The sequence below is a fragment of the Tachypleus tridentatus genome, chromosome 12 (assembly GCF_004210375.1).
Source record: "Tachypleus tridentatus isolate NWPU-2018 chromosome 12, ASM421037v1, whole genome shotgun sequence".
NCBI classification, from domain to species: Eukaryota; Metazoa; Arthropoda; class Merostomata; order Xiphosura; family Limulidae; genus Tachypleus; species Tachypleus tridentatus.
The window spans coordinates 67,263,375-67,276,577 of NC_134836.1; the positions used below are offsets into that span (position 1 = coordinate 67,263,375).

General features: G+C 35.3%; 2 protein-coding genes across 2 annotated transcripts in view; one reads left to right on the forward strand and one right to left on the reverse strand.

Annotated features, from left to right (window-relative positions):
- The window catches only part of SdhA (succinate dehydrogenase, subunit A (flavoprotein)), a 60,330-nt gene extending 57,664 nt beyond the window's left edge, over nucleotides 1-2,666 (reverse strand). The window contains exon 1 of the mRNA XM_076469717.1: nucleotides 2,308-2,666. Within this exon, the coding sequence (XP_076325832.1) occupies nucleotides 2,308-2,373 (66 nt within the window). The 5' untranslated portion in view covers nucleotides 2,374-2,666. The remainder of the gene's footprint in view (nucleotides 1-2,307) is intronic.
- A 3,046-nt stretch (nucleotides 2,667-5,712) lies between these two features.
- Nucleotides 5,713-10,089, forward strand: LOC143233460 (uncharacterized). The gene is made up of 2 exons (XM_076469716.1): nucleotides 5,713-6,050; nucleotides 7,254-10,089. The coding sequence occupies exon 2, from the start codon at nucleotides 9,309-9,311 to the stop codon at nucleotides 9,864-9,866; it is 558 nt and encodes a 185-aa protein (XP_076325831.1). The 5' UTR covers nucleotides 5,713-6,050; nucleotides 7,254-9,308; the 3' UTR covers nucleotides 9,867-10,089.
- Nucleotides 10,090-13,203: the final 3,114 nt, after the last annotated feature.

A 13,203-nucleotide genomic window follows, 5' to 3' on the forward strand; every position in this document is an offset into this window, starting at 1 on the left:
CCAAAATTTTCAAGCATTATTTATAAAATCTCTAAAACCTCCTAAATAAATTTCAAATGTTCATTTTCATCAAGACTTTACGTTTTGTCCGTTATTTTCTGTACCCTAACTATGGTATCTATCATCCAATCCTGTAACCAACATAAAAGAAATAAAATATAAATTATGCTTTCTTTGTTGCTAGAAAGACTACAAAATATAACAAGTATATACAAATGTTTAAGCAGCTTAAGTCTTGTAACAGTTACATTACTATATTGACTTAAGTGGTTTCTCACTAACATTAGCTAACTTGCATTGATATATTGCATAATAAACCACATTTCAATTATTATACAATATATATTTATACAGATTATTTACAATTTACTAGTTATTAACAATGTCATGAAAGAACAAATTCTTGATGTAGTGGTTGATCAGTTTCTTAAGCTATTCCAGCAATGTGCTGTTGCTAGCAGTAAGACAAATAGGACTTTAGGTTTTATTTACAGAAATACTCAATGCATATTTAGATGTTATAATTTTATTGTAGAAGTTACTGGTTAGGCCACACTTAGAATATTGTGTTCACTCTTGGGTTCCTTACCTTAGGAAAGACATTGAATTGTTGGAAAGGGTTCAGAGGAAAGTAATTAAAATGGTACCTGGGATAAAGGGGTACTCACATGAGGAGATAAAATAATTTTCTCTTAAAGAAACAAAAGAGTGAGATTTGGTTAAAGTGTTTAAGGTTGTAAAATATAAAAAAACTTCTCATACTTAAGATTTATAGAACTAGGGGACACAAATATAGATTTAGCTAATGTAGAGTAGTCTTAAACTGAGAATTTTATTTTCTAAATAGAAAGAAAGCTTGTTAAATACAAAAATGATATGGGTTGGCTTTAAGATTTTATTTACTACCATTTATAGTTAAGAGAATGAAACACCCCAGATAGACTAATAAGCCCCATACTATCCCAAAATGTTATGTGAACAAAAATAACAGATATTTCAACACCAACAAAAATCAATTATTTCATAATTAATATAAACTCAAAATATAGGAAAATTCAAATAACAAAGGACTAAGTCACTGCTACTAAACAAAAATCCACCTTCACTGTACTCTGATGATAACCTTATGCTTCTTCCATTTCAACTATATTAGGATTCACTAGTTAGTCTTACCCTAACCTCTTCCCAATACAAGTTTGATGAAAATTAAATATACAAACCCACGCCCTCTCCTTTGTCCACATAACAAGTAACATCCTTAAAAAAAAAAGTCACAAATTTGCAAAACAATCCTTTTTGTTAAATTAATAAATCACACATTTTGTAATTATTCCTTTATTAGAAAAGAATTCCCACCACCTCATTACAAAATTAAAACTACCTGTCCAGTATCAGCAGTTCTCCAATCCTTGGGCAACTGCCCATTAACTTACCAAAAATGAATGGGAGAGGCAGGCTTACATATCAGATATATAGGACCTCAAATTCTTTGGAAATATATTATCTGAAACTGGTACTTTATTATTAGTTTATGTTTTTTACTTATCACAAAACAGATAAATATATATGCAATTCAAAAGAATGGTGCTTCCTTATCTACAAGTTTCACCAGCAAAATTTTATTAATACTTTTCAGATTCAGTACTTCCTTCAACCGTTTGTGCTGCTGTGATTAATAACACATTTTAAAGTCCAAATTAAAACTCCAACCTAAGACTTAGTTCCTTTCAGATTTATATACATTTTAATAAATTTTCATTCCAGCATTTTACTTTATATTTCATTTCACATCATTTCTCATATTTATAATAACAATTATTCATGATTTACTAAATTAAATATAATGATCATGTAATTATTGCAAATTTTTCTCAGCAAATGTAATACATAGTACAAAAATACCAAGCAACACAAACCTTTCTAGATTAAAGTAACTTCCCCTGTAGTTTCTTTACTCAGTGATTCAATCTAGTTTTACGTTTCTGAAAATCTTATTATTCTCCAAGACTTCATATAATTATAAATAATAGACGAGACACATTTTGCGCCTCGATTCATCATCTTGGCCATACAAAGTAATAAATACTTTGGACGTTCACATACAGTTTTTGTCAAATGAAAGAGATTACGCAAAACTTAACGGAACTGCAACATTATACGACGGTAGAATACCAATACCGCATGTTTAGCATTCTTACCACAATGCGCCTACTTAATTAAAGAACAACATAAAAATTAAACTACTTCAACATAATCCATAAATAACACGTAAAAAAACAGCAAATAACATATAAAATTTTTACAAACCAAGCCACCATAACAATAAGATAGGCTTCGTAGAAAGAATACAGGAGCACTTCGCAAACCAGCCATTTCTGCTTCACCGGCCAACCTTGTATGTAATTAATACCTAAAAGCGCAGACGTGATTTTTTAGGCAGTCAAAAGATGACGATTTATTTTTTTCTGATGCGCTGCGCAATACTAAATGAATAAAAGCGCGTGTAAAAACAACGTTAAATTAGACTTAGTAGAAGGATAACTTGTATATGTGCAATAAATGGTTCAATAAAGTTGAGATAAGTAATTAAAGTAAGAAAAAAATAATTTATAATTCCGTTACTTATAGACAGTTATTGCACGCGTAACAGCACTATTGCAGTGTGGAAATCCTTACTTCATTGACAATATGCATACATATCTGCAATTAATTTAAATGTTAACAATACTTAAATGATACTTGTGGTAGGCAGAGCAAAGATAGCCTATTGTGTAGCTTTGTGCTTAAATTCAAAGCATACACACAATATAATTTTAATCGTTAATCATATTTTCAAATTTTAAAGTATAACAGTGTAGGATATATTAGTGCTTTGGATATTATTTTTCGACTTATAATTTTCTGTAATTTATAATCTCAATATGAATGAGCTGTACAAAGATTCCTGGTAGATTGAGATAAAACTCATGAAACTATCGTTGGAGACCATACTATGTGGTTTCCACTCCTTTAGTTAAAAAGTGTTGTTGATTTGAATTTTGCGCAAACCTACTTGAGGTCCATCTGCGTTAGCTTATTTCTAAGTTAGCAGTATTAAACTGAATTGAAGGAAACTAGTCAATACCACCAACCGCCAACTTTTGGTTACACTTTCAGCAACTAGTAACGGGATTGACCATTTCTTATAACCCCCCCCCACACACACACACACACGACTGAAATGGAGAGCTTGTTTGGGAATAATGAGTTGAACCTGTGACCCACAGGTTGCGAGCCTAGCGTCCTAACCACTAAGCTACGCGACGCCATGACTCTTTTAAATTAATTTGCGCTTCTTCTTTAGGAATGTTGAAGTACTCAAGTAAGTTTCTCAATATTCCATTTCACTTGAAACGCGCAGTGAGAGTGTTAGCAGTGGGACAATTATCACGTTTTCTTTCAAGAGGAACGTTTGTTTGTCTTTCGAATTTTCACACCAAGCTACTCGAGGGTTATCTACGCTAGTTCTCTCTAATTTAAAAGTAACAGACAAGCGAGAAGTCAGAGAGTCAAAATCACCCACCACCAACTCTTTGGCTATTCTAATCAAATAGTGGGATTGACCATAAATAATAACGCCCCCACCCACAGTTAAAAGGGTAAATTCGTTTTGGTGAAGAGATTCGAAACAATAAGCTAAACTGTGGTTCGATCATTTTAATACTTAGGCGATCTCAAGCCATGGAAGGAACCTACGACCCATTAAAAAGCTTGAAAAAAACAATTGTTTTTCTTGTTTATCAATCATATAATGGCCTGCAGGCAGCTTTGTCCTTTACAAGCACATAGCTCGATCAACAGAACATAATCATGGGCGCTGTAGCACCTCCCCTTATACATATTTGACTTACGTAGCAACTGTAAATTATATTGTTTTATTAATTTTCTGATATAATACCCCTACACGCCCCTAGGTTGAGCTGCCTTTGACAGCAAAGGAACTGCTCTGAGCAGCTCTTTATAATTTCAATCTATCATTGTAAAATCTGTGTGTCTAGCCAAACAGCCCCACTTTGCAATTCATTCCTATACCACTGCTGACAACTAACTGTGGAACGGGTGCTGACTAACCTTTGGTATACCAATTCACTTGTTTTATTTAAAGCCAGGTTTCCTGCAAGAACTCATATTTGTGTGTGTTTTAACGAGGTTTCGGATTGTTCAGCAAAAGGGTTGTAAGTATACTACTGAATTTCCTAGTATTTCAACTTTCTCGAGAACATTGGAGATCTCGAGTAAAGTAATGAGTTTGCCTTAAAAATCACTGTATTTTGTTTGTTTAACTTGGGTTAATACTGTCATGGCGTCAGTGCATCATCAATATGATGCCACTCCATCTCATGATTTCAGGTGATAAGGACCATGGTAGCTAGCAAATGCCTCGAGGTTTTATATAGACCACACTAGAAAGTCTCTGGATGTCCAGGTAGAACATCACCTTCATGTATCTTTACTAATGATAGTTTGTGACAGCTAGTTTTCCGTATTCACTTATTAGCCTTCTAATCTCAAAAATGGGTCAAGAACATGATCTTAGCTCTTAACGTGGTTAGTAAACGTTTTTCCAAGAAAGTTTCTTTCCTTAACCTAACCAATCCTGGATTAACTGTTAAGCAAAATAAGCACATGCTTAGGGCACCAAGGAAAGGGGAGCACCACAAAGTTTTTCCCCCAGCTATCATGCCCTTAACTCTTTCACTGCCACACTCAACTTTAGTCAATATTTTTGTAATTGTCCTTATCTGGCATGTTCAACTTTACTCTGCATTGTTAAAAAACATGTTTTTTAGCTCGGTGAGTGACTAAAGTTTCAAAAAACTACTAAACTATGTATCTGAAGTAAGAAGTAATTGATTTGCGAGAGATTACTACACAAATGTTGATAAAACTTCAGGTAAAAGATGATCGCATGTTATGATGTCTGACCTGGAAGATGAAATATGTTTCTCAATCATTCCTTAATTGTGGCTATTTATAAGAAATTATGGGCAGTGAAACTGTTTTGTTTTACCTTTTATTGCTTTATTCAGTGACATCTACAGAAAAATAAGAGTATAATAACACAGAAACATAAGTCAAACGAAATGGTAAGAGATGTGTACAGAGACGTGGCTAGTTTTATGTTTTTTTCGACTTCTGTTTTCGTACATTATATTTGGGTTATTGTCTCGTTTGTTTTAGTTTTATTTGCGTTAGCATTGCATTATTCATGTGTAATTTTTTTAAATATTTGTAATATTTTTATGACTCGTAATTTTTTGGCTTCAAACAACTTGCTGTAAGAAACTCATTTTTGTATGAGTACATGTTTTGAAATTTCTTATACCAAGAAAAAATTTAAAAAGGAATGCCACTGTAGCAATGGCACCGTTCATAGATTACATGTAACCTATAAGAGTATTTGAGCATGTATGTATTCCCTTGTGATTATGTAATAATATAAAGAGATCTGAAGCTGAAGCTGTAATTTAAGACCTGGCACCCTTGTTTTTATCCCCATTCATAAATAGCGAACACATTTTTGTCAAATATGCATTTTTAGACCCAAAGATGGAGATCACAATTATATTCTCCTTACTTCTTCCTTGATTCTATCGCGATATTATAATACCACGACCCGGTCCAGCACCTCTGGTGATATTTTTATGAAATGAACGAATAATCCGCGACAGAAACACAGAGACAACGACGACAAACTTTTAGGTGTAATTCAACTATAAATTCAGATCAGTATGTGTTCTGTTAGATTTCTTAAAAGGTTTGAAAAACAACTGACTGATCGGAGCAGTTTGAAGGCGATAATTCGACCTTCTAGGTCAAATTGCGTAAGACTTCGACATATACAATAACATGATTCTAAACGTTGTAATGTATATACTATACTACTAGTAGTAGTTCAATACTGTGGCATCGTAGTCATACAAAGATACTGTGAAGAACCGACAAGTCAACAAAATCAATTTAGGACTGTCTGAAAAAGTGCAGGAATTAAACAAGGTCATATGAGCAAGGTTAGTACTGAGTACTAGGCTTAACGTTAGTGGCCTCAGTTGCAATGTATTAGCAGTAGGCCTAACGTTAATGTTATTATCTGAAAACTAAGTTACAATAACGTTAGGCTTAATTACTGTAACTAATTTAGTGCAAATATGCTGGAAACGCTAATGTAGCCTGGAATAATGAAGTGTGCTATTCCCAATTTAAGGCCGTTGATTTGAATTTGCCTTCACATCCAGGAATGTAGATAAAAGTTTCAGACATATCCCTATTTTGTTGATGTATGGTTTGTTAGCTCATCTAAAGTCCCCAGGTCAAAACTGAGCTCATTGTTGAGGTTACAACTCATTCTTCAGATATTTGATTAGATTAAGGTACTGTAGCCTAGGCCTATCCCAGTATTTAGTAGTTCAATGTGCAGCACAGTTTACAATTGATTATATGTTATGTATTTGTACCAGTACAGAATGATCACTGTGTATATAGGCTACTACAGTATGTGTTTTTCATCACAAATTGTTTGGGAATACCTTTCGGCTCACAATGGATTTGCACATTACCATTGATACTGCTACTCGCTTACAGCTATCATAGTAACAACCTTAATGAAACGTTTGGAATGACTGAAAACTGATTCTCCTAAAATGGATTGAAGCCAATCTCGATTCGATTCGAGACTGGTCTCGAATGGTTTTCTACCAATCAGAATGCAGCAACTCTAAAGGTATATATGGCTCTCCATAGCCAGGTGGGTTAAGGCGCTCGACTCATAATCTGAGGGTCGCGGGTTTGAATCCTTGTAGCACCAAAAATGCTCGCCCTTTCAGCTGTGAGGACGTTATAATGTTCGGTCAATCCCACTATTCGTTGGTAAAAGAATAGCCCAAGAGTTGGCGGTGGGTGGTGACGACTAGCTGCCTTCCCTCTAGTCTTACACTCCTAAATTAGGGACGGCTAGCGCAGATAGCCCTCGAGTAGCTTTGGGTGAAATTAAAAAACAAAACAAAAGGTATTTATGATTTCATGTTTATGTACTGACGGACCTAGGCCATGGGATAACTTTTAGACAATCTTTGTCTAAATGTAGACCTAGAGTGTAGCATGTTTGACTGTCTTACCAACGTTTTTCTTTACAAATTTCAGTGTTTTTCTAATCATCATAACTATATATGATCCATATTTTTTGTGTTTTTATTTTTGTTTCTATATTTTTTCAGACTGCAAAATGAAACGTGTTCACTTAAGTGGTGCATAAAAGAGAAAACTGGCAAAAAAGAACCAACAAAGGGCTTTGGATTTAGTGGCTGAGACTGTAAAGCTGACTGATTTTTTCACTCAACTTACACGACATAATCTTCCAAATCAAAACCCATCTCCGCCATCAAAACATCATGATGACGTTGAGTTGTCATAAGCTGGCTCAACTGGCACAAGTCTCACAACTGATCTCACTTTGCCTGTAAATTCTCCTGATATCTCTTGTGTTAATGTTGATGCAACTTGTTCTACAAGACAGTCTGGAGTTGAAAAAATTGCTGAAAATGAAAATCTACTAGACTATGGTATAATACTTCAGTCCACAAAAGATGAAGAAACTAAAGCAAAAGATCAGGGTTGTGGCTCGATTACTTTGCTGGTAATGTAGCTTACTGGATTATTTGTGGACCCACTAACTGTCAACACCACAATGGACCATTTGGCAAACCTTGCCGGACTTTCAATAGTGGCAAACCAACGAGTGTTCGGAAAAACTTTTCTTTTGGGTGAAAGCCAATGATGAGCAGTGCAAGAGAGAGTGGTAATTGTATTCACCATCGACAGGGTCAGTTTACTGCTTTGTTTGTAAACTTTTTGCCCCTAAATTTTCCTCGCGTTTTGTTGAAAGAGAGGGTTCAGTGACTGGCGAAATACTATTGTAATTGATCATCATGAATAAAACACTACTCACCCAGACTCTATGCTAACATATTTAACTTGCAGATTAGGTTTAGGCTTGTGAATAGAGTTGGAAAAACAAATTAAAGAAGAGTGCAATTACTGGGAACATGTCTTGGAACGTGTAATAGCTGCTATTCGTACGTCAGCTGAACTTGGCCTAGCTTTTCGAGGAACAGATGAAAAATTTGGTTCACTGCAGAATGGGAATTTTTCAGGGCTGCTTGAGCTTATAAGCCAATTTGAACCATTTTTAGCAGGACACATTTCGAAATATGGAAATTCTTGTTTAAAACCATCTGTGAAGAACTCATTGAACCAATGGCTCAGTAGGTCCACACGTTCATTGTTGATGAAGTAAATTCTTCTGGTTATTTTAGCTTGTCAATTGGCTCAACACCAGGTCTATCACATATAGATCAGCTAATTGTTGTACTGCAATACTTGAAAGATGGACAGCCTATTGAACACTTTTTAACCTTTCTGGAACTGAAAAGCCATACCGGTGAGGAAATAGCAAACCAAGTATTGCAGCACTTACATGAAGTTTGCAAACTTAATTTTTCAAAATGTAAGGGTCAGTCTTACAACAATGCTGTTAACTTGTCTGGGCATTATAAGCGGATGCAGCAAAAGATTTTAGAAGAAAATAAGTTTGCCATATATGTGTTCTGTGCAGCCCATTCACTAAATCTGGTAGGCTGAAGTGCTGTTGACTGCTGTCAAGTGGTAGTTAATTTTTTTCTACAATGCATTTGCTTTATACATTTTTTCAGCCCTAACCAGCCGGTGGAAAATTCTTAAAGCTTGTTTTGGAAATGAAAGTGTGTTAAATTTCCTCTCTGATACCAGGTGGAAGGCACATGCTATGGCAACAACAGCAATTTTGAAGTCTTTCTTTAAGATTTTGGAAGCTCTAGCATGCCCACTAGTTGAAGACCAGTCACAAAAGGGAGACATTAGAAGAGAAGCAGACAATATTACAAATAAGATGCAAGAGCTATAATTTGCTATTAATGTGGTCATGTGGGATGAGATTTTGCAAGTTTCATAAAGCAAGTCAGGTTCTGCAAAATGAGGATGTGAACTTAAAAACACGTGCAGATTTGTTAGGGTCATTAGCTGACCAACTACTCACTTTAAAAGATCACTTTGAAAGATTTGAAGCAGTTGCAAAGGAAATACTACTAGATGTTGATTACAATGCAGCTGAAACTCGCAAACGTGTCAGAAAGAAGGTACTCAATGACTGATATATACAAGAAGCAGATCTGAATGCCAGAGATAAATTTTGTATTACCACCACCTACACAATTGTTGACAAACTAAAAACCCAGATGAGAAGACGAGGAGAGGTGTACAAAGAAACAGCAAACAGATTTTCTTTCCTAAGTGATGTGCCAGATGACGTCACTTCATCTACTGAAACTGAAAGGTATTCTCAGTGTTCCCAAAAGCTAATTGATGCTTACCCAGAGGACTTGGACACTAATCTCTCTGCCGAGCTTCGGCAGTTTCACTTATATGTGCGCCATAAGTTCAGTGCAACAAAAGCTGTAAAAACCAGATTCAGTCATGCTGAACTTTGTAAAATAATATCAGAAGACAAAATTGAGTGTGCATCTCGAAACGTAGACATTTCACTGCGTATATTTTTAACATCAATGGTCACAAATTGCACAGCTGAGCGTTCATTTTCTCAACTCAAGCATATTAAAAATTCCAATAGAGCAACTATGCGACAAGAAAGGCTGGATGCCTTGTCTCTGCTTGGTATAGAAGCAGATTCGTTATGTCAGATTAGTTTTGAGGACTTGATCAAAGACTTTACAGTTAAAATATCTAGAAGAAAACATTTTAGTATTTATATAAATTTTAAACTTACAGGGTTTTAAGCTCAAAGTGAGAAATTGTTAACATCAAAGTGAAATTTTTTTGAATAAAATGGTTTTGAGTAAATCTTTCATTTTCGTTAACATCAGAGTGAGAATTTTTAACATCAAAGTGAAAATTGTGAAAACAAATATACAGTAAAAATAATTCTTTTTAATTATAATTAATCAAGGAAGAGACTTTCCTCATCATTTCTAAATAAAAGGCCTCAGTCATTGCTTCATTTTATCCATGCCCAACATGTTAAATAAATAAAATGAAAATGTTTTTATTTGATATGGTTGTGCGGTCTGACCTGGAAGAAAACTGAAGAAGGGTTATTAATTTTCAAACTTTTATTTCACTTCCAGCACTTATTGAGCCTTAATGTCTTATCATTTAAGCCGTGGAAGGTCCGAGAGGGGTACCATTGTTGGGCTGTGCTTCGGGCATCAGTTGCCCTTAATCCGGCCCTGACTTTATCGCATTATCAGATTATGTCTCTGCCTCGCTATAGCATTCTTCTTTATAACAAAAGTTCTTTGTTGTCTCAGAAAATGTCATCCGTTGAAAATAATGTTTTACAAACTTTAAAAGTATCAGAAAAACAAATAGAAAAGTACTTTCGAAAATAAACTCTCTAATAAACAAATCATTTTGCCAGGAATACTGACATCCAGTAGATACTTAAAAGTATCTATGTAAACAGGTTCTAAAAGTGTTATGCAGAATATCAAATGAAAACAGATGATAGAGGAAATTTAAATAAAATTTTTTCATACAACAATGAGAGACAATTTTAATTTAACTCAACATTTTCCAATGCGTTGTTAGTTTAAACTAGCTGCTTGGAAAGGGAAAGTATTTCCTTCGTTTGTACAAGATGAAAACAATAGCAAGACTGAAGGTGATAATATCAGTTCATTAGCTCAGACTAAGGTCGTAATGAAGTATCCCACAATCTTTAGGTTACTTACTTTTTTAGGCATGACATGTCGGTTCATAGTGGCTTTAAGTTTTTATTATGTACAAACTTAACTCATATCTAAATCATCTCTTGACCAAGTTGATATCTAATTACAATTTAGGACTCAAGAAGACAAATACTTTTGATTTATGTATTTGACCATGCCTAAAATAATCTCAGTTTCAAGGTTGGGTGGTAGAGATCCCAATGAGTGATAAAATCTAGTCGCCTACACGCGCACCCCTCACTTGGTATTCATGGTCCACAAAAATATATCTAATAAAAGTTCTCATAGGTTAATTTAATCCAATCCTCTAAAAGAATTTCTAGTGTTGCAGCTATTAAGGATTCCCTCTTGTTTTATACAGAAGCCTCCAACTTATAAAAACTTGTACAAACCCTCGAAACAAAAATGACCTCACTTCAGGGACGACACTATCCACTATGTCGTCGGTTAGGACGCCACAATTCTGAACAGACTTTTATGAAACAGAATCATAAAGAATTCATAAATAACCAAAAAGATGCTGAAACCCATATACAAAAGGTTAATCGAACATTACACATTCTAATTAACAGAATTCTTGAAAACAATTAATAGCCTGTTGTATGTTAACTCCATGTCAAAAGATAAGCCCGGTGGAGACTGGAGAAAGGTGAATGTGACTTCAGATCAGCGAGTTCATTCTCCTCTGTACCCTTCTAACTGCTAAGCACCTGGCATACTATGGAAGTGACCCTACTCTGGCTGAGGTCGGTCCCATAACCCCTCTTTTTTTTCCCAGCTGACCACATAAGATACGCCGCCAAGTAGCCTACACTTGTATTTGGGAGTGACCGCATCTGATAAATGACGAGTGACTGCTCAGCTGACTTCACACATACACCTGCATTACACAACGTACAAGCTTCTGAGTCTCAAGTCAGATTACGATTTAGAGATTAACCTGCCGTTTTATGGAGGTGACTATTACTCTCAAAAGGCTTGTGGTCTAGGTTTGTTAACACCGATAAGATCAGGTTACAGACTGGTCAGTAATTTGACCGATACAGATGATACATTAATTTTATGACTGATGCAAGTGCATTTGCTGCACTGGTCTGGATAGCGCTGAATAAAATTACCTAATCTCAGTCAAAATACGAAAACTCAGTTATGAAAGGAGAAATGACTTGGGCTGATGACAGTTATGTTTTAAAAAATGTTGAAGACTCGGAAGAGTTTTACTAAAACGACATTTTGCTGCCACAACCAAAGCCGACGCTTATGGGTAAGGTGGAAGATCAGGGCTGGATAGGGAATGATGATGTCAACCATAGATGAGAGGGGGACGGGCAGTGAGTTTAGGGAGGACTGGAAGAAGGGGTTGGGGGTCATGTGGTGTAACGTATGACGTACCACGTGATTAGGCGTGGGTGGGATTGGAGTGGAAAGTGCGAGCTGCCCAAGACTTCATGACACCTGTCACCTCAGTCTTCGTTTTGCAGTAGAACAAGGATCAAGAGATGGTTATCCTGCCAAACAGTAAGTTGAAATTTATATTTTTATTATTTTTATAATGCAGTTACCTGATGGCTGGAGAAAGCTGTAGAAAACAATTGTCTGGAGCACAGAATCATAAAAGGAAAGCAATAAACATCAAACTAAACAACAAGCAGGTTCACTTTTGAAGCATCTTCGTCTACAATGTTCAGATGTAAAACACTCAGCTGATCAAACAAACATAAATAATGAGCTATCGGTTTTATCACATTTTCTCAAAATAAAGGTGAATATTTTTTAATAAAGAACCAGAAAAGAGTGGCGATTGTGAGAATCAAGATTTGGAAAGACATAAAAGTGAAAATACCACTAATCTGAACCATAGTGACGCTGCTACTTGGCCCAAATGTAATGAACATCTGCGATTAATCTTGGTGGAACATTGATCACAACAACTTCATCAATGCGATTTTCCTAAAGACCATAAACAAAGAAGATTCTCATCAGTCCATTACACTAGAAGACTTGACAATAGCGAACAAAGTGGTTACAGTATTCCAAGTCAAAAGACTCGGTATTTTGCTTCTGTTGTGCACTGTTTACTATTGCCTACCAGATTGTTTCGTCTCTTGCTGATCAAGGTTGCAAAGACTGGAAAAACATATCTGCAATTCTAGCGTTGCACGAAAGAAGTAAGGAATATTTGAATAATTATGAAAACCGCATGGAACTAGAACTACGATTGAGCAGCAAACAAAAACAGTTGACGAAAAACATACCTCATATCAAAAAACAAGAATAATATTGGCAACAAATCTTAAGACGACTTATTGCTTTAGTGAGAGTTCTTGCTATGCAAAAATCTACCTTTGAAAGGATCACATGACAACCTACACAGGTCTAGCAATGG